The sequence below is a fragment of the Manacus candei genome, unplaced genomic scaffold, assembly GCF_025592945.1.
Source record: "Manacus candei isolate 608988 ecotype Guabito, Panama unplaced genomic scaffold, ASM2559294v1 h1tg000071l, whole genome shotgun sequence".
NCBI classification, from domain to species: Eukaryota; Metazoa; Chordata; class Aves; order Passeriformes; family Pipridae; genus Manacus; species Manacus candei.
In genome coordinates, this window is record NW_026138119.1 from 5,981,335 (window position 1) to 6,006,423 (window position 25,089).

The 25,089-nt window shown below is 47.8% G+C and overlaps 2 protein-coding genes across 3 annotated transcripts; one reads left to right on the plus strand and one right to left on the minus strand.

Moving 5' to 3' along the window:
* Window positions 1–705: 705 nt before the first annotated feature.
* Window positions 706–5,444, plus strand: BBLN (bublin coiled coil protein). The gene is made up of 2 exons (XM_051807460.1): window positions 706–841; window positions 3,859–5,444. The coding sequence occupies exons 1-2, from the start codon at window positions 754–756 to the stop codon at window positions 4,050–4,052; spliced, it is 282 nt and encodes a 93-aa protein (XP_051663420.1). The 5' UTR covers window positions 706–753; the 3' UTR covers window positions 4,053–5,444.
* On the minus strand, window positions 4,940–24,897 carry CIZ1 (CDKN1A interacting zinc finger protein 1). Of its 2 annotated transcripts, none has more exons than XM_051807458.1 (16): window positions 24,357–24,897; window positions 23,927–24,051; window positions 21,897–22,012; window positions 19,283–19,449; window positions 18,146–18,281; window positions 17,170–17,230; window positions 14,320–14,399; window positions 13,883–13,962; window positions 12,763–12,945; window positions 12,281–12,411; window positions 11,813–11,897; window positions 11,133–11,246; window positions 10,655–10,834; window positions 9,955–10,024; window positions 8,749–8,870; window positions 4,940–6,076 (listed from the first exon to the last, which is right to left on the minus strand). In XM_051807458.1, the coding sequence occupies exons 2-16, from the start codon at window positions 24,022–24,024 to the stop codon at window positions 5,492–5,494; spliced, it is 2,208 nt and encodes a 735-aa protein (XP_051663418.1). In that variant the 5' UTR covers window positions 24,025–24,051; window positions 24,357–24,897; the 3' UTR covers window positions 4,940–5,491. The 2 variants fall into 2 exon arrangements, with proteins under 2 accessions (XP_051663418.1, XP_051663419.1); XM_051807459.1 differs by lacking the exon at window positions 24,357–24,897 and having other exon boundaries at window positions 4,940–5,781; window positions 5,866–6,076.
* Between the last annotated feature and the right edge of the window lie 192 nt (window positions 24,898–25,089).

Consider the following 25,089-nt stretch of genomic DNA (forward strand, 5'->3'; position numbering starts at 1 on the left):
CATGACCTTTTCTTTTGTCTTTGTCCCAAATACCCACTTAATAACAGAGTCCTTGATCTCAGAAGCTCTGCTCGAATCAATCCTTTAATTGCAGGTTATTTTCATCCCAGTGACATCTCTCCTGGGGATGAAAACACCACGCAGCCATGAGATCTCAAGCCGACCGAGGTGCAGCTGATTCTGGGCCAAAGACAGGGAAGGGCAAAGCGAACTATGCTTGTTCCTTAGGGAAGAGCACCTGAAGGTGACCTGGGCGTGGTTCAAGCCGCTCAGCGGGTGAAACAGCAAAGCCAGTACCCGCGGGATGGTCCCAGTACTCGCGGGATGGTCCCGCACGGGCAGGATGCAGGTCTATCCATAGAGCATCCCTGGGATCTCCCATCTCTATGGGATCCAGAGCGTCCTGGGAAAGAAATGCTGGGTGCTGACGGCGGCCTCTAAGTGGGGAAACCCGGGGAGGGCTGAAGACATCGGGGGAGGGACAAAGAGACTGGGATTTTTGGGGAAAATCCCCGAGGAACGTGGGGCGCGGCGCGGCGCTGCGCCCCTGGGCCACCCCGCTGCCCAGCGCTGCTCTCCACGCCCGCCCGCGCCCCTCCCGCCCCGCGCCCAGCGCCGCTAACCACAGGCTTTACCGCGGCGCCGGCCGGCGTCACGCGCGCAGCGCCGCGCCCTCCCATTGGCCGTGGGCCCTGCGCGCGCACGGGGCGCGCCGTGCGGGCGGCGGCGAGGCGCGGGCGCGGGCACGGCCGGATGGCGGGGCCCAACGGGGACCCGCACGTGGTGGGCGGCGGCCCCGACGACGACGACGGGGACGGCGGGGACACCTTCGGGGAGGAAGGTGCGTGGGGGCGAGCGGGGCCGCCGCCGCAGTGGGGAGCCCCAGCGGGGCACGGTCTGGCCTGGCCTGGCCCCGTGGGCTGCGGGTGGCAGAGCACAGGTGCGCCCAGGTGTGTCCAGATGTGTCCAGGTGTGTCCAGATATGTCCAGGTATGCCCAGGTGTCCTGCTGGCGGCGGTGCCCGATGCCCTAGGTGTGCCTGCTGCACAGCAGTGGGGGCTGCAGGGTTTGATTCTTGCCCAGCCATGCGGCCCCGAGCTCTTCCGTGCTGCCCCTGGGGTGGTTGTTTTTTTTTCTTGTGAAAAGGTGATTCTGTGCCTTTGCTGCTGCACGGGGTGCAGGTGCTCAAGGAGAAAGAGGATGTTCAGGTTGTGAGAGCGCAGGGCAGGTCCCGTGGGCAGATCTGGGAGAAGTAGTCATGCGTGGGGAAAGGGAATTTAATGCAGATAGGTTGGTAAATTCCACTTTGGAGCGTTTCTACAGTGCCCGGGTCTGAAATTTCTGATGCAGTCCTGTCCAGTTAAAACCAGCTGATGGAGGAAGTGAGACGACAGCAGAGCTGTAATGCAGACGTAGAGGTCACTCTTAGAACTGGAACTCTTTCAGAATAAGCACTTTGCTACCCTTTTCTTGAAGGTGGTGAAGAGCTGGGTTCTGCTGTTTCCCGTAACACCGTTCACTTTCCAGATGTGACCCACACAGGTGGATTTCAGAGTTCTCTGGGATCCACTTGCAGTGACAGAAGGATCATTTCTGCCTTGAAGCACCCCAAGAGTGGTCAGTGCTTTGCATCATCAGAGTGATTTACATTTCACACTTTCTGAAGAGCTCAGAGACAGGTTGGCTGTGACAGAGAAAGTCACTAAATCGGATCTACATCAAGTCTAATTAGGTTGTTCGGCTTGTGATCAGCTGACTTGTGTGCAGCAGCTGGTCATAGAGGGCTGCAGCTATTTCCTGGTCCTGGAGCTGAAGCTGTGGATCACTTCCTTGATCTCAAATAGAAACCTTATTTTTGTCAGCTGTCCTTGTAAGAATGTAGAGGAGTCAATGCAATTGCCATACCCCTGTCAGTGTTTTCATTAGGGAATGTGGTTGTTTCCACAAAAATCCACCAAGTATGCAACAAATGGAAGACAGTCTTTTTACAGCTTATTTTTAAATGGTTAAAGTTTTTTCACTTCCCAAAGCTGCACAAATTATATGGCCTTCGCTTGAGCTTTAGGCACTGAGAAAATTAGGTTCCTGCTGTGATTACAGAGTTCTTGCCAGGCTGATGAATATCACTTGTCACAAGTAGCTACTGTGTCTGCTTGGGGTGTGCTCACCATTTCACTGCAACATGGTGCATCACACTGAAGTAGAGCTGCGACTCATGGACATTCTCACACACCTTGAACCAGGGTCTGAAAAATAATGCTAATTGCCACCTTTTTAGAAAGCCTGTGTTTGTGGGATCAGTTTGGAAATGCAAGGCCAAACTTTTACAAACAAGCTCAAATGCAACACACACAATTATCCAAAGAATTAAGGCTGTAACACTCTGAACAGCTTCAAAGTGGTGTAAGAAAAGGAGGACAATTATTTTTTTATAATGAAACTTTTCCTTAGCTATTAATATTGCAAACGACTGCAATGTTTAAATATTCACAGTTCTTTTAGAGCTGCTGGGAATGGCAGGGCCTGGGTCTGGTGTGCTGGGGCACCAGGGAACTTTTAATCAGTAGGTAAAATTAGAAGTAATAATTTTCCTCTACAACTTCAGCTACCCACATGAATTCAGTACCCAATAGAATGCAAAAAAAAAATAAATTACTCCATCAAAACTTCTTCTGAAAATGCCCATCAATACCTGATGCAATAAATACAAATATAAAAGGTACCAGCCTAACATGACATATGAAAAATGAAGGGCAGAAATCAACAGTTTAATTTCTGTTGGGTTGTACTGTTCCAAGTGCCTGCTGGTTTATTATTTATATTCAGCTAATGAAAGTTGGCAGCTGATTTCCAGCACTGATCCAGAATTTTTCTGAAATACAAGCACTCATTTCAAAGAAATATTCCATGCCCATGGGTCACAGCTCCCCAGCAGCCTCCCTGCACTCACCCAGCCCGTGTGGCTTCAGAAAGAAACATGGGACTAGCTTCATGTGGAGTCCCTGTAACCCCCTGGGGTTCCTGAGTAACCTCAGCAGAGGTTTATCTTGTCTCTTTTTTTAGTTTGTTTGTTATTCTTTAGGACTGTGTGAATATTGCTTGGAGCAATCCAAAAGCAGGTGTTTCGTGCAGTAGCACAACACTCTTCAGCTGATTAACAGTGTTAACACTGTGAAATGCCCTTGTACCAAGGCAAACTGCTGCACTTGAAACTGCTGTGAATAAGAAACTGTACCTGGGGAACCGACTGTCAATGAGTCTGGGTTTAACCTGAAGTACCCAAAGCCTTAATGGTGCATGAAATCCTGTGGTTGAACTTGGTGCCCCACACTTACCTCCCTTTAGGAGTAACAGTGCCACTACCAGCACCTTTGGGCTCATCCCTGCTCCTGCCACAGCCACGTTTTGTCAGCCTGACCCCAGCCTGGGAGCCTTTCACAGAAAATTCACAGAGAGTAAACACTGTGGCACGCTCCCAAAATGCCTGCACCATCAGGAAAGATGATCCCAAAGGCAGCTAAAAAGGCTGACTTGTCCTTGGGATTTCTGTGGTACTGTTGCAGTCAGCACTGAGCCCGTGGTCAGCTGTTGGTGTGTGAGATCCAGGGCTGGCAGATATACCCACAGTGGCTTTGGACTGCCCAGGTACCTTGCCTTAGATCTTGTTACCAGTGATCCAACCTCCCCCTGGCTGTGTTTGATCAGAGAACACAACCCATGCAGGATTCAGTTGTACTTTACCTCACCCACCCCGGGGGCAGATAAGGCACAGCCCAAACGCTGTGGGCGTGTTTTGCCAGAGCTCTCGCTGCCTGCAGTGACAACACACTTACACTGTTCAGTCTCTCTTCCTTTTAGAATATGCAGCAATAAACTCCATGCTGGACCAGATCAACTCCTGCTTAGATCACCTGGAGGAGAAGAATGATTATCTGCACACCTGCCTGAAGGAGCTGCTGGAGTCCAACCGCCAGGCCCGGCTGGAGTTCCAGCAGCAGAACGAGCAGCTGAACATGGGAGCTGATGGACAGGGCCCCCAGCCTTCTGCCTAGTGTTTGACCACAGACTCTCAGCTAGTGTTGCTGAGGGACTTTTACTGCTCACCAATTTAATGTAAAACTTGAATAGAAGAGGTGCCTCGTGCCTGTTACTTGTTCCTTCCCCTGGTTGTGTCCTGCCATTCACCTCCATGTTCTGTTTTCCTTTAGCTGTGAGAGGTGCAAAGCACATGGGTGGGTGTAGGAGAGCTGGCTCTTTCTGCTCCCTGGCACTCACACTTGGTTAAAATTGGTTGTAGGAAATCTGATGCCATGCAGGTAGTTTGCAAGCAGGCCCTCTTCACAAAGAGGAAAAATGATCTTTGCTCTCTTGTACTGTTAAATCCAAGCAAGGAGTATTATGGCTTTAGCCTCTTCCCTCAGAAAAAGCACAGTAGGCAGGGGCTGTCCTGACTCCAGGCTTGTCCCAGCTCTTAACTCTGGTGACAGCCTTGGGGAGGGAGGCTCTAGGCCAGCTCCTGCCTTGAAACTACAACTTGTCCCTTAGTCACATTAACTGTGACGTACCAAATATTGGCACATGGTCCCAGACCACTGGTTGCTTCCATTCCCTGCCAAGCAGATAAGATAAGCTACCAGGGTGATGTTTTTGCTGTTATTACTGGGAGCTGCCCAGCTTCTCCGGCTGTTCCAGACTCCAGGGTGGAGAGAGGCAGAGCAGCCTGGTTAGTTCCCACCACAGCATCAGCTACAGAGAGCAGAGACAGGGGCCTGCCTGCCCTGGGATGTGAGCAGAGCGTTCCCTGGACATTCTGACAAGGCATGAGCCATCTGGTCTAACTTGTGATTTTGTCAGGATGGCCTGGAGCCAGCACTTTGAAGCAAGTCTTACTGTTCTACTTATGTAAAGTTAAAGGAGGTTTTTTTGAAAGTTAAAGAGGTTATTTATAAGAAATTGTTTTATTAAAATCAGTTTGAAACAAAATATGTTCCTGAGAGTCTCCACTATGAGAACAGACTAGATTAGGCCTTGTAGTACTAACAAAGGACCAAGGTGCACATTGTTGCCTAGCTTAGGACACAGTGCTTGTCCAAGAGTGTGTGTCTTAGAAAGGAAACTGTTCTGAGAAGCAAAACTGAGCATACAGCCTCCCAAGAGAGAAACTTCTCTGCCTGGAAAGGAAATGAGAGGGACTACAAAGAATTCTTAAGTCTGCATCCATCTACTCCATGAACTTTGTCCCCTGTGGAAATCACATTACCATCTTCTTTCAGGTTCAACAGTCCAAGCCTCAGTCTTTCCACATAATTGCTGTATCCCAACTGTACAAGTAATAACCAACACCATCCTGTATTAGACACGCTAAAGCCAGGCTTATTTATTCTTAAAATAAAAACAGCAGTAAAGTTGAAGGTTTTGCTCTATTAAAAGACTCAGAAAATAAACATTTCCAGCAAATATCATATGTAAAGGGCTCTCCTTTAAGGCCACTCTATCTGGGTTTGCGCCTAGAAGAGCGTCTGCACCCAGAGGTGAGACCGGCTGTCTCACCTTTGGCGAGGGAGGAAGGCTCTGCCTCCTGGCCTGCATCTGCTGCCTCATTCTGTCCTAACCCTCCTCCACTCCCTGGATCCTGGTGGTCATCTGTGCCTTCCCTTTGCCTGGCTGCGTTGGCTTCCTCCTCGTGTCCCAACAGCTCCCCTGTGGCGCGGCTCTCCTCGGGGAACACGCAGGCAGCACTAGTGGCAGTGGACTTGCTCTCTTCCTGTAGATTTTCTTCTTCTACAACCATGATACCACACACATGGTCAGTCACACTGGCCAGGCTCTGGCCCTCTGCCCCAGAGGTGGCCAGCTCACCCTTACCCTCCAGAGACCTTGGAGTTTGTTCTTGCAGGGCTGACAGCTCTGTACCCTCCTTGTCTATCCCACGATCATCATTCATCTTCTTGCTGGTATGTGCTGTTGTAGCAAGAGGCTGTTTTGGATCATCCAGCAATTGGGAGCTGGAGCCCTGGGAATGCAAAGGAGCCTCGGGGTAGGCAGTTGTGGCACGATGCCTCGCTGCCTTGTATCTCTGCAAATACAAACAAACCAACGTGAGAGGGAAGCCCAGCTCAGCTCCTGTCACTGCAGCAAAGCAGCAGCTGGTCCAGGAACACCTGTACAGAAACAGTGGTGAGTGGCAGGGGCACGACTGGTCTCAGCAGCTCCTGGCCTGGCTGCTGAGGCTTTCAACAGAGAAAGGTCAGCTCCTGTGAGGAAAAGTGGTGATATTAAAAACTGAAGTCCTTCTCACATTACTTAATGCTGAGCGAGTGCATGGCAGACCTGTGGCTCCCGAGACAAAAATCATGTTCTGGCAACTGTTAATCTCAGTCAGACTCGGGACTTTGTAGATGTAACAGAGCAAGTGACAGCTCCTGCTTCAGCTACTGCCAGGACATGTACCCTGGGCACATGAGGCTCTGCACCACCCTCAGCTACAGGTGAGATTTAATGTTTATCAGCCAAAGCAAGACTTAAGTTGAAAGCTTAATATTTCTTCACTCTGTTGATACAATCTGCACAGTCAGTGGAACTGTTGACAGGAAGACTAAGATATCAAGAATATCTTGTTACAAGGCACTGAGGTTTTCCACAGAATAAAGGTAACATATCATCAATAAAATTACTTATTTGCACTCGCTATCATGATGAACCAGTAGAGGTCTGTAAAGAGATTAAAATGGCTACTAGCCATGTTCTAGACCAGATTTCAGGAAAACAGCAACTCTCTCTAGCTAACACACAGCAGGAACCTGGTCTTCAACACCCAGAGCATGAGCTAAAGGAACAAACCAAAGCTCCCTCTTTTCCACAGCAGTTCCCTCCACAATCAACTCCCTTTCAGCTGTCTCCTAAAGGGCTCCTTGAACTGGCACAGGCCATTACACCTGACAGTTTAAGGAAACAATTTTGAGCCCAATGGCTTTTACCAGTCTGCAATGTGGAATTACAGCCCATCAGACAGGCAGCTTTATCCTGTAATTCAGTTTATCACTGCAGGCATGTTCTTTCTCTGCCCTCAAATGGTGGGAAATGCACAATATCCTATTGCATTGGGACTAGATCAGTTGAGTCAATGTTGTACCCAACCTAAACCAGGTACAAGCATGCAAATTCACGTTCAGTGATGCTGTGAACTGCCCCAGCAGCAGACAATTCTTTGCTTTGAAACCTTCTGCTGAGCTACTCTGCTGAGAATACTCCAATATACAACAGTGACAAAGATTTAACTCAGACTGTGGCAACTCTGAGGCACCCAGGCAGCCAAGAACAATAGTTATCTGGTTGCAGGTATTTAAGGTTAAACTCTTCTCATAAAAAACCCCTCCAGGTCACTCTGGCATCCATTTGAAGAGCATCTGATTTCAGCTCTAAGTGGGCCAAAAGAGTGACATAAGTGACTGCTGCTGCAGTTTCACTCTAAGCTGATCTAAAACAAGCCAGGAAAACTTCAAGACTGATTCCTTCACTCCTGAAATGACTAGCTGCAGGAGTGGGAGAGGATGAGCAACCATGAAGGAACAGCTGTGGTCTCCTGCCATCCCAAATTCACTGCTCTAAGTGCTGGCTTCTGCAGCACCCCACCTCTTGCTGGAGGCAGTGAGGGCTGACTAGGAATAGTTTCTTCTGTCTGAAGACTACAAGAAAAACATGAATTTTTGGGGGTTCAGGAATGGGTGTGTGTGTTTGGGTTTTTCTTAGGCACTATTTAATAAGCTTGTAGGAAAAACCAGCAGCTTTTGGGAGCAGAGTGTGGGTGCAGGCAGAGGACAAAGTTGGTGTGGGAGCCTCCCTCCTTGCCAAGGTCAGCAAATACTGCTCTCCCACACAGGCAGGGCCCAGGCAGTGGTCACAGGAGAGGGCAGAGACTGTGCAAGCCCTGTGTACCCTCCACAAGGTACTAATCCAGGCCCCTCACCCCCTGGCAAGTCAACAAGGACAGAACGATGGAGGCAGATTCCAGGCCAGCCCAGTAGGAAAAGCTTTAGATACAAAAGCAGCAAGGGGCAATAGGGCTTCTTTAGGTGGAGCCAGAAAAGCAAAGGAACAGCATCAGTTGGCAGAGCTTTGTGCTAAGGAGTTTCTAGGAAAGGGTAGCAGACAGACAGACAGACAGACTTCCTCTTGCAGGCTGACCCTGGGGACAAACAGACTCCCACAGCGTGTAGATTCCATCACATAAAGAGTCTGTAATGTTAAATTTCCAGACTTCTAAAGCTGAGTATCTGATTTTACCAGGCCTCTTCATGGATGAATCACACCCACAATTTTGGCTAAAGGAGCTGTTCCTGCAGTATCACAGGAGAAGATGCACCAGCTTTCTTTACAAGGAACAGCCTCTGTCCTTTGTTCTTACCCACCTTGACCCATCTGTCTCTGGTCTAACAGAAGAGGCCTAGACTGAACAACAGACTCCACAGGTTCAGCAAACAAAGCAGACACTCTGAGGAAGATTCCCAGCCAGAAACGGGCAACAAGATGACAGCAGCAGTAGCTGGGAAGCAGGACTGGACTGGTTTTAGATCTACAGGGGCGATGGGAGACACACACAGAGCACACCAGGAGAGAACTATGGCACAGTGGACACCAAGGATGATGGAAATGAGCTGGAGACAGGACAGCTATAACGTGGTGGATTCGCTGGAGAGACACGCACGGGGGTAACAAATGCCAGGCCATGCAATCGCCAAAGGGTCTGACCTGAAAGTTCTCAAAATGCATCAGGGACTTGCAGTGTGCGAGCCGGGCAGCGGAGTCGCTATGGTAGAATTTGTGACACAGCCTGCAGAGGTAACCCGCGACGGGGACCAGAAAATCCAGGCCTGCGAAACGGGAGGGGAAGGGAAATCACAGATCACATTGAATGGAACTCAAATAATGAAAGCATGTTAAAAGGGCAAGGGGAGTGGGGGTAGAAAAGGAAAAGTGGAAAGCTTTGCTTCTGTTAATCAGGGATTTGCAAGATGACTTGCTGAATATCTCTTCTTACCATGGAATGGCTGTGGTTGATATTCAGAGAGAAATCTGGCTGCCAGAGCAAAGAAACTACACAGAGCGTTAAGGGGGGAAAAAGGGAGAAAAGAATACAATGGAAAACTACAGAGAACATGTGATCCAATGTAATGGGATCAAACCAAGCAGAAGACAGCAGGCACGCAAGAGGAACACGCAGAGAACATTCACAGCATGAATCATTATTCCATCTGCCACACGATAGTGGAAGGTTACAGCGATAGGGGAGATCGGTGTAAACAGAGCTCTCCTTGGGCACAAACCAGCCTCTGCAGAGCTGCCCTCCTCACAACACCAGCGAGGTCAGAGGTTTGAAGTCAGTCACTTACAAGGCTGGGGACCAGACACAGCCATCTGGAGGCACCACTGCCCACCAGGGCAGCAGCACCGCTGAGGAACTGCTGGGTGCAGCGTGGGGGGTCTGAAGCAGAGGAAACATGCACAGTTTGGGCTCTAGCAGAGAGTTTGATACTGTCAGTGCTGCTCAGTATCTCTGTGCAAGCTGCATTTCTGCTGGAAAGCATTCCAATCGATATGCTTTCCGACTCCATCTTTCCAGAGCATCCCTCATTTGCTACCTACTTTCTTCAGTACTCCTGCCCTACTTGTTCCATGTCCTACCTTAGAAAAGTATCTGGCTCTCATCCTTTCTTCTTCAAAGCAAAAGGCAGCTGACAAACATCAATCACATCCTTATGTTTTATCACACAATAATAAAGCAACATTTGGTCTCTTCTCCAGGCAGCAGTGACCTGCACCAGTCCAGTGCAGCTGCTGGAGCACCACGGCCCAAGAAGTCATTATATCAGTAGGTAGAGACCATCCTCTCTTACAGAAACAGCATGTGGCCAGAGAAGGCTCTGTGGGCCTTTGTGCTTAACTCTGCTTGCTTACCATAGGCTGTGTCTGGACAATACTTCTCACTTCCTTCGTAATCCTCCAAAGACACTTCCTTCAGCCCAGTCTGGAAACCAAAAGAACATTAGTGCCTACTGTATCTGTGGCAATTCCATTCCTGGGCTCTTGCATTTTTCTGGTAAGCTCAGGAGCAAAACAAGAGGATTAGCATACCAGAGACAGAGTTGCACAGCACCTGGTCAGGGCCAGATGCAAACCCCAATGTCAGCAAGCCACTTCACTACAAGGGTTAAAAATCAGCCCTTGCACTCCAAGCCTGAAGTAGCTTAGCCATGTCCCTCCTTCTTGGTAACTGGGACAATATTTATTGAGATAAAGCTCCACATATATGTTTGCTATGAGACCCAGCTGCTGCTGGGCTATTCAAACAGACCATGTCAACGTCTGCTTGTGCTCCTCAGCAACAAGGTAATGTTTGAAGACAGCAGCAAGAGCTGCTGAAGACAGCAGCAGGAGCACAGCAGAAGCCCCTCCTGCATCCCACACATAGTGCCTGAATCTCTTTTGCATCATTCTGTGCTCTGGAAGAACCCTAGAGCCCTCACTCTCCTGCTGTAGAGTGCAAAGTTGACCAGACTTTTGAAAGCCTGAGCTCAAACAGCCAAGACCAACTAAGTCACAGGATCCCACAGCAGATTCTCAGATAGGTCATTCCTTCTCCTTTTGCATGGCTTACCTGCTTGGCAGCAGCATCCTCATTCTCCATCAGTACTACATCAGGGTCTTCCTCCTCACCAGCTCCCCCTTCCTCCTCCTCCTCTTCCTCATCATCATCTTCAAAACAGCCAACAGCATCCACAGTGATCAACTCCTCTGAATCTTCTGGGCTGCCCAACTCCTTCTCTCCCAGCCTCACCTGTCAGGTATGGAAAAGAAAGATAAGATCAACTTTGCACTTGCCATTTAACCAAGGAAGAACTCAGACCCTGGACTGATTGCATTTGATGAGCAGAGCACAAAGCTATCTTGCTTCAAGACACATCTAACTCCTTGTCCCTTTTTCACTCAGTTTCTTTTAAGCTCTAACAACTGAAGTCCAGCAAAAGATGAAAATTAAAACAGGGCTGGAAGAACTGCACATCTTCCTTTCAGCCCTGCAGTAGTGAGGGTACCAGCCCCCAGACCTGCACAGCTCTCCACCCAGGCAGTGTTACCTCTTTGGCTTTCTGTTTGTGCTCAGGGGACTTCATGTGCTCCACGAACTTGCGAGGGGTCTTGAAGTGGCGGCTGCAGACAGTGCAGAAAGGACGAAGCGAGCGTTTGGCCAGCTGAGGAAAGAGGGACAGTTCCATAAGTCAAGAGGCACTACTTTGGAGGAATGCAGGTGAATTTTGAGTGAAACAAAGTCAGCCCTGCATCTAAACCAGGGAGACCACAAAGAGAATAGTGTTTTCAGCAGAAAGGACTCCCTAAGTCTTATGCACCAAAAAGACGGAACACATGCAGAGCAAAACTAAGTGCGTCTTACAATTTCTCCCCTAGAAGCCAATAAATATGCTGACATGCCTAAATTTTAGCTTGAAAAGGCTGCTCACTATTCAATAGATTAGGTATGATAAACCATATTTATTGAGAAAAGTCAGTTACACACTAGAGGTGCTTCAGGCCACACTGACACATCATGGCAACTGGAGGCTCCAGCACTGCCAGCGATCAGAGGTAGGAGATAACACGACAGTGCCCTTAGGGAGGATGTTACTGGCAGAACTTTATGTGCAACCCTACACCCCAATCACTTTTTCTTTGCTGCTTGGGAAGCAGGAGCTGCTAGACACTTCCACTCCATCCCCACAAAAGGTCAGTGCAAAGATGAAACCCAGGCTGTGGCTGTTACCTTGTGTTCCTGGGTCCTGCGATGTTTGATGAGATCCCCTGTGAAGTGCACCTGGCACGTGTTACACCACCGCTGCTGGCTCTCTCTGAAGTGACAACAGATATAGTCACACCTTTTTTACATTCTCCATGGAATACTGCAGTTTGCAATCTGTCCTTGGCATTGTTTTCCCCACCATTCCTGTCTTTACGGCCTCCGAGTTATCTTCTCCCCTTCCCACACATTTATAGGTTGCTTTAGCTTGTGCTGACAGAAATGCACCAGATAAAAAAAGTCTCCAACCTGATCTACTGTATTAAAAACTACACAGGTCAAAGTCAACTCTGGTATCCTTCAGCCTGAAGGAGTTAGCCCTGAAACCACAGGGCTTTCATACCTTACCTAGAACTCAGGGGCAAACTGGTGCTGTGAGGGATTTTAGAACCCATGTAGGGCCACCAGAGTTTTCTGGTGCAGACCAACACTTACCCATCTTTTTCTGCTAGCACCTTCTGCTGCTTCACCATGGGCAGTAGTGAAACAAAACAAACATTGCTCATATGCTGAATCTCCCCAAGTCGCTGCTGGTGCTGAATTCCAGCCATGTGGGACTGGAAATTCTGAAAGAGAGGTTAGGAGAAAAATCCATTTAAATGTATTCAAAATACAGAAAATAATGGGTATGAGCTATGCTTTCCTTTCTTTTGACTGCTGTTTAACAATGAAATAGCATAAAAGCTTAAGAGCATGGTTGCCTGTGGATCCACCCACATTCTCTCTCTAGCAGGTTGCTTGCCAGCTCTCAGGAGAGGTTTATTTTATCTGCATGCTTGTCATCATTTTTTATGCTCCTTGTTCCTGAAGCATGAGCCCTTGCTAACAAGTCTCCTGCTGCACCTCCCCACGGCAGCCAGCCATCTAATTCCCATCTCCTGACCACCCAGATCCCTGTCAGATCTGTGCATTTTTACCTGCTGACTGCAGCAGTTGGTCTTGCAGATGTAACAGTAGAATTTAAGGACCGATTCGGGGTTGGGATCAGCTGTGCCCACCTCACAGGCCCAGTGCCCTGGTTTCAGAGCTGTTGTACTGATAGCTCTGCTCTCACTGCTCTGCTGAATAGTCACCTTCAGTGAACCTCCAGAGCTCAACACCTGCCAAAAGAAGGAGTCAAGATCAAGTCCAATTTCTCAGCAGAAGACATTAAAAGTTACACCTGCTTTTTGTATGTCACCTAAGCTCTCAACTCTTTAGGAAAATGCATTTCAGCTTGAACCCACATGGGGCTGATCAGAAGGACTCTCATGCACACTCCTCCTCCTAAAGCTACCAGATCAGCGATCCCTGTGTCAGAGCACCAGGACCATCACCACAGATGGCTGTTTCTGCAGCCTCTGAAGTCACTGTACGACCCAGTCTCTGGGGACTGGAGCTACAAACAATTCTTGGTAAGGGACATAATCAGCTCATGTTTCTCCACTGCAAAACTAAAGGCAACTCGAGCCAAGACCTGATGGAGTCAGGAACTCAGACATGGGCAGGATGATACATTTGATCACATCATCAAACATTCCCAATTATGGAAGTCTGATTCACACCTGAGGTTAAATCTTTGTCTGCTCACAGATTTACACAGGATAAGGTCCTGGTTTAACATCCAGCATGTGGGCCACATATTTCATGCAAAGGCTCTCAAGTTGCATCTTTAACACCATCACCCGAATTTTTTTACACCTGCTCTTCAGCAACATGGAAGATGTATTTAGCTATGGCCCTCCATACATATATTTTTAAGTAACTCTTTCAACTTCCCATTTTTCCAGATGAATACTGAAATCTTAATGAGCCTCCCATCCACAGCCAGCAGCAGGTGAGGAACAGGCCAGCAGAGGTACAAAAGCAGCAAGTCAGAGCAGACTGCGCACTAATTGCAGACATATTATGCCTTATTGCCAGGGACAACAGCTTACAGCAGGAGACAGAGCTCCAGACGTGGGTGCCAGCTGGTTCCCAGTGGCAACGGGCTTCTCCAGGATGGAGGGGGAGGTTGTATGTTCTGCACCACCCCTGCGCAGAGCGGTGTCTGCTCACCTCAGGAGCCTTCGGTTCCTCGGAGAATTTCCTCTCTCTAGAGAGTTCTTCGGCTGTGTACTCCTTTGCACTGTCTGCACCTAAGAAGGGAGAGTCCTTTTAGCTGCCTTAAATCAAAGCAGCAATGGTAGAAAAAACAAAGCAGCAGGTGAGTGAAGTTAGGGAGCTTTCCTCACAGTGCTGCTGGCCATCAGCCAGTTCACAAACCTTTCTCCAAAGAAATCCCTTATTCGAGAGGGAAATTTCCCACCATGTGCATTTGGTAGGTAACATATTTTGAGGGACTAGATTTGGATTTGATTTCTAGATTCTATCCTCCTTTCCCCATCCTGTATGACTGGAGGAGGGACATTTCTTGTGTCAGAGAAATGGAGCTACAGAGGCAGTTCCAGCAAGGAGTGCCCTAAAAGTGCAAAGGACAGGGTTCAGCAACTCACCATCAGCTTGGACATGGGCGCCTGAGATTCCTGCTTTCTTGCTGTCTGTGGCATCCTCCAACGCAGACTCCTCGGTCACACTTCAAGGATATCAAGAAAATAACCTTATTTGTCATGTTACAGACAAGAGATTCAGGAGGCACACCAAGGCACAGGCTGGGTCTAAGCTACCACACTCTCCACTAAACCCCCAAATCAATAAGCTACTGGAAGTGGTATTTCAGGCAAGAACTTGGCAGAAATAAATAAAAACAACGAAGAGTGGGTGTTCTAGAACAGATTCAGAAACAGTAGCCAAATAATCTGGACAAGAAGATTACGACTGATTTTTTGGTTAACAGCCCTCTCCTGCAAGAAGCCTGCAGGGAAATAAGTTCATACAAGAAATATTCTTAATGAGAGCTTTGAGAGCTCAGTCCTGTCATGACTGGTGACCTGGACCACGCTCCTGGCTGCTCTGTGCATGACAGAACAGAACTGAAGGAGTTCTCCATGGTGCCTTACAGGGATTTCACCATAACTGCCTGCTCTATTCATACCAGTCACGTTTCATTCCAGAGTCCCTACAGTTCTGTTTGTGGGGGAAGCAAAAACTGTACAAGATGCAAATCAAAAGGACCTTGCTTTGTTTTATTTGGTATTGGTGATCTGCTAAGGAGAAAAAAAGCTCCCGAGGGGACTGCTGACAATAAATGTTTGACTCCCAGAGGGCACGAAGTGTACTTTGCAGTCTCTTTCTCCTTCCCCCATTTTTCCACCAGGACTAACACTTTTCACCGTGGCTTGACTATCTGCTCTGAGGGCGGCTCGAATTCCCACCTGCTGGTGTCCTTCTGCCAACAGGGAGCAGCACCTTCTGCACAAGCAAGAGGCAGGTACTGCATCCTGTTATCCAAACACCCCCCCGGCATAATTTATCAGATTGATACGTGATAATGTAACTGGGTTACACGGCTATAAATATGCAGCAGGGTTCGGGCAGTGCAAACACGAATCCAACAGGAGTGGCTGGCATTAACATTATTTGTCAAGTGCTGCCAGCAGGCTCAACACTAACTGTACCACACGCAGATGGTGCCAGCACACTCAGGGCGAGGGTTTGCAGCCTGAACTGCAAATCTAAGGAGCAATCTAAGGGAGCAAAAGCCACCACGAGCGTGATCTAAGGAGGAAATGGTATTCTATGGATACTTGTCATGCCATGCTAGAAGTGGGTGATCAAGGAGGGTTTGAAGATGACGAGTGCTTTCTGCACTGGAATGAGGATGTTGTTCCAGGTATACAGATGGTACATAGGAGCAAAGGCAGAAGTGGGAAAAACCTGAAATGAAGAAGGAGGCTGGTATTCCTGGCTAAAGGGAAATGGAACAATGAAGCACAAAACAAGTTTATGACACGGATGGGGAGAATGCCCTTGTCATCTGTGAAGGGCAGTATGAGAACAGTAAACTATTTTTTTCGGAGATCCATCATCTGTTCATTGGAAGTTAAAAGAAACACTTAAAAAAAAAAAAAAGCTAAGGAATGATCTATTCTAGGTAAATACCAGCCATAATATATGCATCAAATCTGGCAGTCCCTAACTGCTGCTTAGGAAAGGATTTTCCTAATAGCAGGCTTGCTGCAGTGAGAGCTGTCATTCCTCAGACTTGATTCTTCTTTTTTCAGTGCATGTAACAGGACTTTGATTAATACCCTGCTAAATATTAATGTAATTAAAATTAAATTAGCTTTGGCAAACAGATTAACAAAGCACACACTCAAATGTATTCGACCTAGCTTTAATTGAATTTATTCACTTTCTTGCTAATCAGAGTCCATAACTCATGGTGGTCCCTGCACACACAATATTTATCACTCTTTAATGTTTTACTTTGATGTTTGGATATTACCTTGATCATGTAATCCTGGAATATTCTCCCCAAAGCTATCCATTAATCTCTAATCTACAGATGGGAAACAGCGAGGTGAAGGAACTTGTCCAAAAGCAGGCGGTGAATTGCTAACAGGGAAGATAAGAGGACCCAGGAGTCCTGACTCATCGTCGTTAACATATGTTGGAGAAGTCTCAAATCAATGCCTCCAGAAATCTGTATTCACTCCCTCCTCTTCTCCCTCCGCACCAGCTAAGGGTGACAGTTCTGGGAGAGGAGCAGCCTTGAGAGGTGCAGATGGCACATCCCACTAGATGGCAATGCAGCCCTGTCTGTCCTTCCTGCACCCTTGGGATGCAGGGAGTGCCGGGATGGGCCTGCCATGGCCAGCGTGCCCGCCTGCTGCACATCCCTGGGGGATAATAGGATTGCCTTTGTCTATTTTTACCCAACAGACAGAGGTACTGGGAAGACAATCTTTGCAGAAGGGATACAGAACTCAGCACTCATGGATACAGTCTTGGGTACTAGGGAGTATTGATTCCCTTTATCATTCCTCAAAATAAACTACCCTCTCCTACACCTACTGTAACCTAACATATTCCAAAGCTTTCTCTCTCTGCTCATTTTGATTTTTTGACATTTAAGGAAGAAAATTAAAGAAATATACCAGAATAGAAAAGAACATCTCTGCTTCTTACAAGGATCCTGGCAGGAGAACACACGAGCAAACTCTGCTTTGCTGCACATTTAGATGAGCTGCATCTCTGATTTTTCATTCCCATAGTTGGGTCACCTCTTGCAGAGACCTTACAAGACTCAGCAAGCATCATGAGATTTTCTGAATTGTTCACAAGCATCTGAAATACCTCTCATATGCTAGACATCAGTCCAGTCCAGCCCTAATTATCACAAAATAAAATCAGACAATAATTCTAAGCTCAGGAACTATCTCAATACCCCATTCAATAAATACCTCTTCAGTCTTTTTGCTGCAGGCTCAGTGTTCAACACAGACTCTGTTGGAGTTCTTGGCTCTGCAGGAACACAGAAGGAGATGTCCTTAGCAAAGCAGACCATGCCACCTTGAGCACGTTCCATAACTGAATGGCAAATGCCATAAGGCTCTGTTAGAGCAAATAATTCTAAACACTTGCTTATTCTGAATTTGAGAACTGCACTGACAAGGTTAGATAATGACCTCAGATATTTAATTGCAATGTCACTGTATGAGGCGTTGTCAAAAAAAAGAAATCTATGTTTATGTCCACTAAGTGGCTCTCAGTCCTGTATATATATAAGTGACAAGAGCTCTGATCATGGGAACATTAATACAAGCCAAGGTGGCACATCTACCTGACAGCAACCACTTAATCAGGTTGTTTTCACCACTGCATATACACTGGTCACCACCTCATCATTTGCCTGCAGTTTTAGATTGGGCACTCTCCAGTCAGAAAAGACATTCCCACATCTGTGTTGTATCCAACATTTAAGACATTCAGTGCCAGTAGTTTCTGTTCTGATAACTGGAGCACAAGGACTCTTTCAACTCATCTTTTCCTCAGCATGCTGGTTGCAATTGGTTCTGCTTTATGTGTTTGGCTGCATGAGATGTTGAGTTCAGCATGGGTAAGGCAACGTGGAAGCTCTAATTTCAAACTAGTTTTCTTTTTCCCCCCATCTTAAATGGGGTTTGCTGTCAAAGTGACTTCTGAGAGGCTTCCATGCAAGAGAGATGAAGCAGGCTCATAAAAAAAATCAAAAATATCCAGGTAAAAGTGGTACATGAAGCACATAGCAGAGGGCTATCACAGGCAGTTTAAGTATTTACAATTAGAAAGAAATCTAGCTGACTAAGCCTAAAATCATCTCTGGCCTTTGCTGCAGGACTAGTCAAGAGAAGTTTCTAATAATTGTAAACATTTATTTTACTACGGGCTCCTCCTTACCTGTGGATGGTGAGGAATTGTTCTGCTCTGACCCTGCTTGCATTCCCTCTGGGATTTCCATTTTCTCATCACCTTGTGTCTGGGACGAAGAACCAGGATCCAGTTCCCGCTTCCTGTCAGGGACCCTCTGGAAGTCCTGCAATGGACAGAGAGTCACTGCCAGCTCTTGGTCCTTAACACAGCCTGTCTAAGGCACCAGAGTTTTACTGTGGAGCAGGAACAGGAATTTCCAATATGTGGAAATGGAAAGGAAGAGATGGTTTACAAAGGACTGCCCTGCTTCAGACAAGTTTACATGGTCAAACAGAGCGAGGCACTTCAGCTCCACAGGCAGCCCAGGACATCTCCCCAGTGCCTTAAGCAGCTGCTGTAGGAGATCCAGCTGCTTGTAAAGAGTAGGATCATGTTAGAGGGACTCTGGCAAGAGGTGCAGGGGAAGGGAAAATAATAATCCAAAATAATCCCTCTTCTTTTGACCCTGGAGAAAGGACAGTCCAAGAATGGAAGTGCACCTTATCCACCACATCTTTTTGACAGTATGGGATGAAATATGCAAAAGCTAATCTAAGAGGAGGAAAGTAGCAGTTAATTAACCCAAGAACTATTTTCAGGATACAAAAGAGGTCGTAATGGTGGAAAGTGAAAAAGGTTTTTATAAAAAAAAAAAATTGTAGATTTTACAAAATCCACAAGAACAAACAGGAGCCTGATCTTAAAAAGAGGGAAAACAGCCCAAAGAGGCAGAATGCCCAGGGTAGGAGCAGGTCATTTGGGAACAACAAACTGCTTTGGAAGAGTAAAGCACTCAGCCAGGATTTCTTCTGTTGTAATTACTTTGAAGCTGGTACTTCTTAAGGCTCCCTTTATATCTCAGGTTTAAACAGTTCTGCTATGAGGAATTCTCTCTCTTGGGCAAGCAGTGACAGGAAACCTTTACATCAGAAATGCAAACATGGACCACAAAAGCCTTCGAGATGGAATTATTTCTGCATTTCTGTGTCAGCAGCATGGTGCAAAACATCATTTTCTTTGTAAGGCTCTCTCCCCTCTCCTTTGTACTCCGCCTACAACAATGTCAACAGCTGTGAGTACAAAAGGAGCACAAATCTCTCCAGCAGTTGCAAACCACAAGCCCACCTTGCGAAAGGTCCGGTTCTGCCGCTGGAAGGGAAGGCTGGGGAAGCCCAGCCGAGTTGGCTTTAAGGAGACCCCCACAGGTGGTGGTCCCAGGAGGGAATGTCTTGTAGCCTGAGGGAAGAACTGCTGCAGTGCTGGCGCTGTCATGTTAAATCCACGCAGGTTTCCTACAGAGGCAAACACAGAGCGTGTCACCACCCTGAGCCGTGCAAAGGGAAAATATTCCACCTGCACAAGCAGCAAGCAGAGAGGGGAAGGGTTCCTCTGCCCTGGGCTCTGCTGGGCACTGTATGGGTGCTCTATGCTCTACCCTTTTCAGCACACACAATGATTTGATGTGATAACAACCATTACTATGGATCAGGCTATTTAATTATAATTGTCACTGCAGGCTAAGATCATTACAGCAATTATCTGATCTGAGCACACTAACGCTTGCAACAAACAAGGTCTCGCTTTGCAAAAACTCTCTGTAAAAAAAAGGAAAATTCACCCCACATTTCTGCAGCTGACAGCTCACACCATAGCATGGCTGCTGTTTAGCATAAGCAAGGAACAGTGTTTCATTTAAAACAACACTGGACTTCTCAAACAAGAGATCCCACAGTCCTCTCTGCCACCTGGTTGTCATGCAAGCTCAACATGTCAACCTCAACTCTGACACCCGAGACTCTGCCATTTCCAATTATAATGCTCTGCTTTCTGAATAGTTCTTTTCAGCATCCACAGACTATTAACTAAGTCTTCTTACGAAGACAGTCCTTGCCATCCCCATTTCAGGAGTGAGGGAATGGAAGGGCCCAGATGCCTCTGCTACACCCTCAGGAGCTGTCCATCATTCTGGGAACCTGGACTTCAATTGCTGTTTTTTCTCTCTCACTTGAATTAGTGAATACTCCAGCTTTTTAGCAGCTGTCAAAACAGGGCAGCAAAGTCTAGAGACAGGCACCCAAAATGTGAAAGAAACCAAGCTTTCTCTTAAAAGCCTGCAACACAATAGGAAGTAGTCCCCATGTTTGTCTTCAAAAGTAATCTAATCTATTATTACTTCCCATAAACAATCCCTTACTGTAAAAGGACATAGCTATATTAAAAAAAAATCTGTAAGACAAGAAATCATCTTCTGCTCTTGCTTTGGTACCTTTGAAGAACCACACATCCATTTCAACTTGAAGTATTTATCTTTTCCTATTCCCACTGCTGAAGCCACACGCAGCCAATGAATTATTTATGCTGATGTTTCCCAGGGACAGAAATGCTAACAGCATCAGATATTCTTACATGTAACCAAAACCTGAATAACCAAAAATATTCATATCCCTAAGTAAGGCCACATTAAGACATTGGTAACCATATTGCATGTTACCTGTGGCTACCTAGTGTAGGTTATTGAAAGAAAAGTCACAACTCTGGCATGCAGAGGTGAAAAGAAAAGGAAAAACACTAAGACAAAGCAACAAAGTGCACTTAAAAGTGTTCATTAACATACCTTATCCTGCTCTAATTAGCCTCAGGCCCTCGGCACATTATTTAAATACAATTTCTCAATAAAAGATTTTGCTTCATGGAAAAGGCCAGCCCGTGCTGACATCAAACATATCTGCAAGGAGTGAGGCTGACTGGAGTGGAGTCAGGCTTTCCCCTAACAACAAATATAAATACTCCAATCTTCAGCGTGTGGCTTGTCCTTTCTCACTGCCACTTTCCCTACAACCTGAGAGAGATCTGTGGAGAGCCACTGGAGTCACTAGAGAGCCCTCTCTTTAAATGGGCAAGAGAGAACAAAAGAAGAGTTAGCGACATGCAGAATAAATCTTTTGTCTTCACATCTGGGCATGATTCATAGGCAAGATAGAAATTGCAAGCATTAATCTAGACTAGGCACCTGAAAACTCTCTCAGGTACTGATTTGCTGCATTGAAAAGAGCTGTCAGGTTCAGACATGAGCAAAAAATAAAAACATAGCTTTATTCCTATTATCTTTACATTAGCAATGCTATTATAAAGGCATTGCTTTGAAAATACATATGGAAAAAAACAAAGAAAAATCCACTTGTGGAAACACAGTGATGGAAGAACAGTGATATTATTCACCAGAGAAATGACAGTCATTTCAGTGAAACAAAATTTCATAAGACAATTGAAACCTGAACCATTTTCCACCACAATATACTTTATTTGTTTGTACTCCACCAAGTTTGGACCAAGACAACTATCTACTGCAAACAAGGTTAGTGTACATGGAACAAATAATGAAATAAACTGCTTTAACCTTCCAACCAAGCAAGACAAACAAATAATAAAAACTTCAGTATTTTATCTAAACATGTTGATGAAAAAATACTTGCTCCATCAAGTCTTAAGAGGGAAGGTACATATTTAGCATCTAACCTGATACCTTCTAATGCAATTCCCAGTTGTGAATAGCAGGGCACTGAAGAACCTCTGTGATGTGGACTACGGACAAATTTAAAGGGGGGGAAAAAAAAAAGGCAACAAACGGAACTGCCAAGTGCAAGAACTGCCCTGGTTCAGCAGGAAATAGCCATGCTGTGGTCTGAGTCCACGAGGATGATTAAATAACTCCCGTAAGCGTTTCCCATAACGACAGTACCTTGCATCTGCTGCATGAGTAAGGCCCGCTGAAGCATAGGATTGGCATTGAGCAGCGATGGCTGATTTGTTGCCCGTAAGCTCAGCATCTGTTGCTGTTGCGGTGGCGGCAAACCCCTGGAAAAGAAGGCATAAATCGTAAGAACCCAATAAAAACCGCCCCCTTGGATTCCAGGCACCTAACAGCTATAAAAGAGAGGAGCAAGCAGCTGAAATGCCGATATACGTGCATGAAAAGACACCGTGCAGCGGCACTGTATCCTCTTTCTTCCACTCTCCTGGAATTTCCAAGCTGACAGATTGTCTATCAAAGAATTTGAGGTCAGAGACAACTCCTTAGCACCAAGCCCACATGAAGCCTCCAAAGCAGCATAAAAAAAGCCCAGGAGCTGACTGCAGTTCTACAGAATTATGCAGCACCCGTCAGGAGAAATGAGTGATCTAGATCAGCAGCTACATTTAACAGGACAACAAAAAAGAAGTCCTAAAAACCAGGGAGTTTTCTCGGCAGCTTAAAGCACATTTTCCCAAAATCAACACCTCCCACACGGAGCCAGACAGGTCAGAACTGTCAATGGTGCCCCCTAACTGCAAGAACCAGATGGAAAAATAAAGCACGGCCTTCATATTTAAAACACGAGGAGGAAGAAGCGAGCGGAGAAGAACTCTCCAGTTCTAAGGAGGGTGGAGCAGACGTGAGAGAAAAGTCTGAAGAAACTGGCAGGCACTTATTCAAGCGATTGCAAGGTCAGGCCCACCTCTAAGCACGACTGCTGACACAGCTAAATCTGTCAGGGCTGAAAAGAGGTACAAACATGGATCGAAATATCCACCCTGACAAAAAACCCCAACCCTCTTAAAAGAATTCACAGCAGCTCATCTTCACATTTGCTGCTCTAGATTGTTCCAGTCTCAGAGCTGAGATATTTATACCACAAAAATCGTACTTTTAAAGGTGCAAGATGCAGCCATGCTCTCTGGCAGTCAGCCCCTTACTGGCATTTTAAGAGCAGCTTTGTTTATTGCATAAGACATATAAAATGGTAAAAAGATTTGGAGGTTCATATTTCTAGTAAAACAGAAAAATTCCCACATTGACCTCAGAGACAAATGCCTTATAAGAATAAAGTAATATAATAATTTCTTAAACAACAAATTAACTATATTATTAAATTCACACCCCATCGCTTTAAATTTGCAGAGCATAAGGTTTTAAAGGTAACAGTAAGTGCAAATAAATGCATTCTTTCAGAGAATTTGTGTTGGTTCTAAAAATCTCAGCTCATCGGGGACAACTGCTCCTATCTAAGTTGTTTTACGTCTTGCTTTTTTTTTTTTTTTTTTTTTTGAGAACCGTGGTTATTTTCTGGCAGATGTCATTTCTCTTTTCACAAACAAAACACGATTTTCTCCATCCCCTCCCTGCCCCACCGCGCTCAGCCACAGCCTCAGCGCCGGTGCCACTGCAGAAATAAGTTCCATCGCCTCACCCAGGCCAGCAGAGAAAGAAAACAAATAAACAGCTTAAGTTCAACAATAAAATAATAAAGTGCTCGCGTCTACCGAGGGCGGCTCTGCTGGGTTTCTGCAGGAGAAGGCGTTTTCCCCGAGCCCCGGTTGTCCTGCCCTGCCCTGCCCGCCCCGAGGGGCGACGCTCGGCCCGGAGCATCCACCCACCCACCCACCGGGCGGCTCTGCCCGGGTCACCCCGCGGGGCTCGGGGACTCCGCGGCGGGACCGCCCCGGACAGCGGGCAGGGATCCCCGGAGCGCTGAGGGGACGCGGCGGGACCCCACACGGGCCGCCGCCCGCGCTGCCTCCATCCCTCCCACACCGCGACCCTCGCTGCCTCCAGCCCCCCGGCTCTGCCCCGATCAGGCCCGCACCCCGCCCGCCTCCCTTTGTCGCCTTCCCCGCCGGGGGAGGGCAGCCCCGCACCCGCCTCGCCGCGGCTCCGGAGCGCAGGAAGGCGGAGGAGAGCGGTCCCCCGGGACAGGCCCCGGATCCCCGGCCTCGCGTAGCGGCGCTTACCGGCCTCCCTGCTGCGCCGGGGGGTGGTGGTGCTGCTGCTGCTGGAGGAGGTGCTGGAGCTGCAGCAGCTGCTGCTGGAACTGCTGCTGGTTGAACATGTCTGGGGAGCCCCGAGCGGGGCGAGCCTGAGACAAAACACGGGAGGGCGAGGGAGGCACCGGCTGCGGGGCTGGCGCGTATCAGCCCAGCAGCCATTGAGCAGGGGAGCCGCCGCCGCTGCCGCCCATTCATTCACTGAGCCGAGCCCCCCCTGCCGCCTCCTCCTCCTTCCCCCCGGGGTCATCGCAAGCGGCAGCCTGCGGAGGAGGTTTCCAAACCCCACCTCCCAAAACCTGCTCCCACCCTCCCCTGCCCGCGGCGGCCGCTCCCCGCGGCGGGGCCGTGCCGGGACCCGCAGCCCGCTCCCTTCGCCTCCCCGCCCCGCACTCACGGCGCAGCCCGCGGCGATCAGCGCTCCCCGCCCGCCGCCTCCATCTTCCCACCGGGAACAAGAACCACCTGCCCGGCCCCGCTCCCCGGCCCAGCCCAGGCGGGAGGCAGCGCCTTGGGCAGGGCTGCAGGACCCGGCCGCCCCCGAGGGGCTGGGGATCGCCCCCGGAGCCCCCGCTCAGGTCGCCCCTGCCCGCAGCACCTCCATCCCTCATTCCCCGCACAGAGGCGGGAGTGAGGTCCCCTGTCCCTCGGGAGGGCTGGGAGGGGATGGACACCATCTGCCCAGGGCTGGGCAGGGAGTGGAATAAACGGCTGCAGAGGGGGAGCAGATGGCATCCAACAGCGTGGGCTTTCTGCTCTTTGTGTTTTTTAAAATAGTCCAGGGGAATCTTTGGTAACCATCTCGCCAAGGAGATGGAAAAAACCCAACGCAGCCTCTGGCCATTCACTGTGGTCACATCTTGGCAAACCTGCCATGAGAACCTGGAAGAAAACAAACAGGGACTTTTGCAATATTGCTCTGTGCTGTAGCCTGAGATGACTTTTGTAACAGGTCCATCCCTTTTTCCCTCTTTTTCTTTTTTTTTTGGGCATGGGGGGGTGGTTGCAGCAAAACCTTTCCTGCAGCACCTGTTTTCCATAAGAAAATTAATTTTAAGCATGTTCAGTACACACAGCCTCTGTATGAAAATGTACTGTGACTGTCATTTCTTCTTATACTAAACCTCACA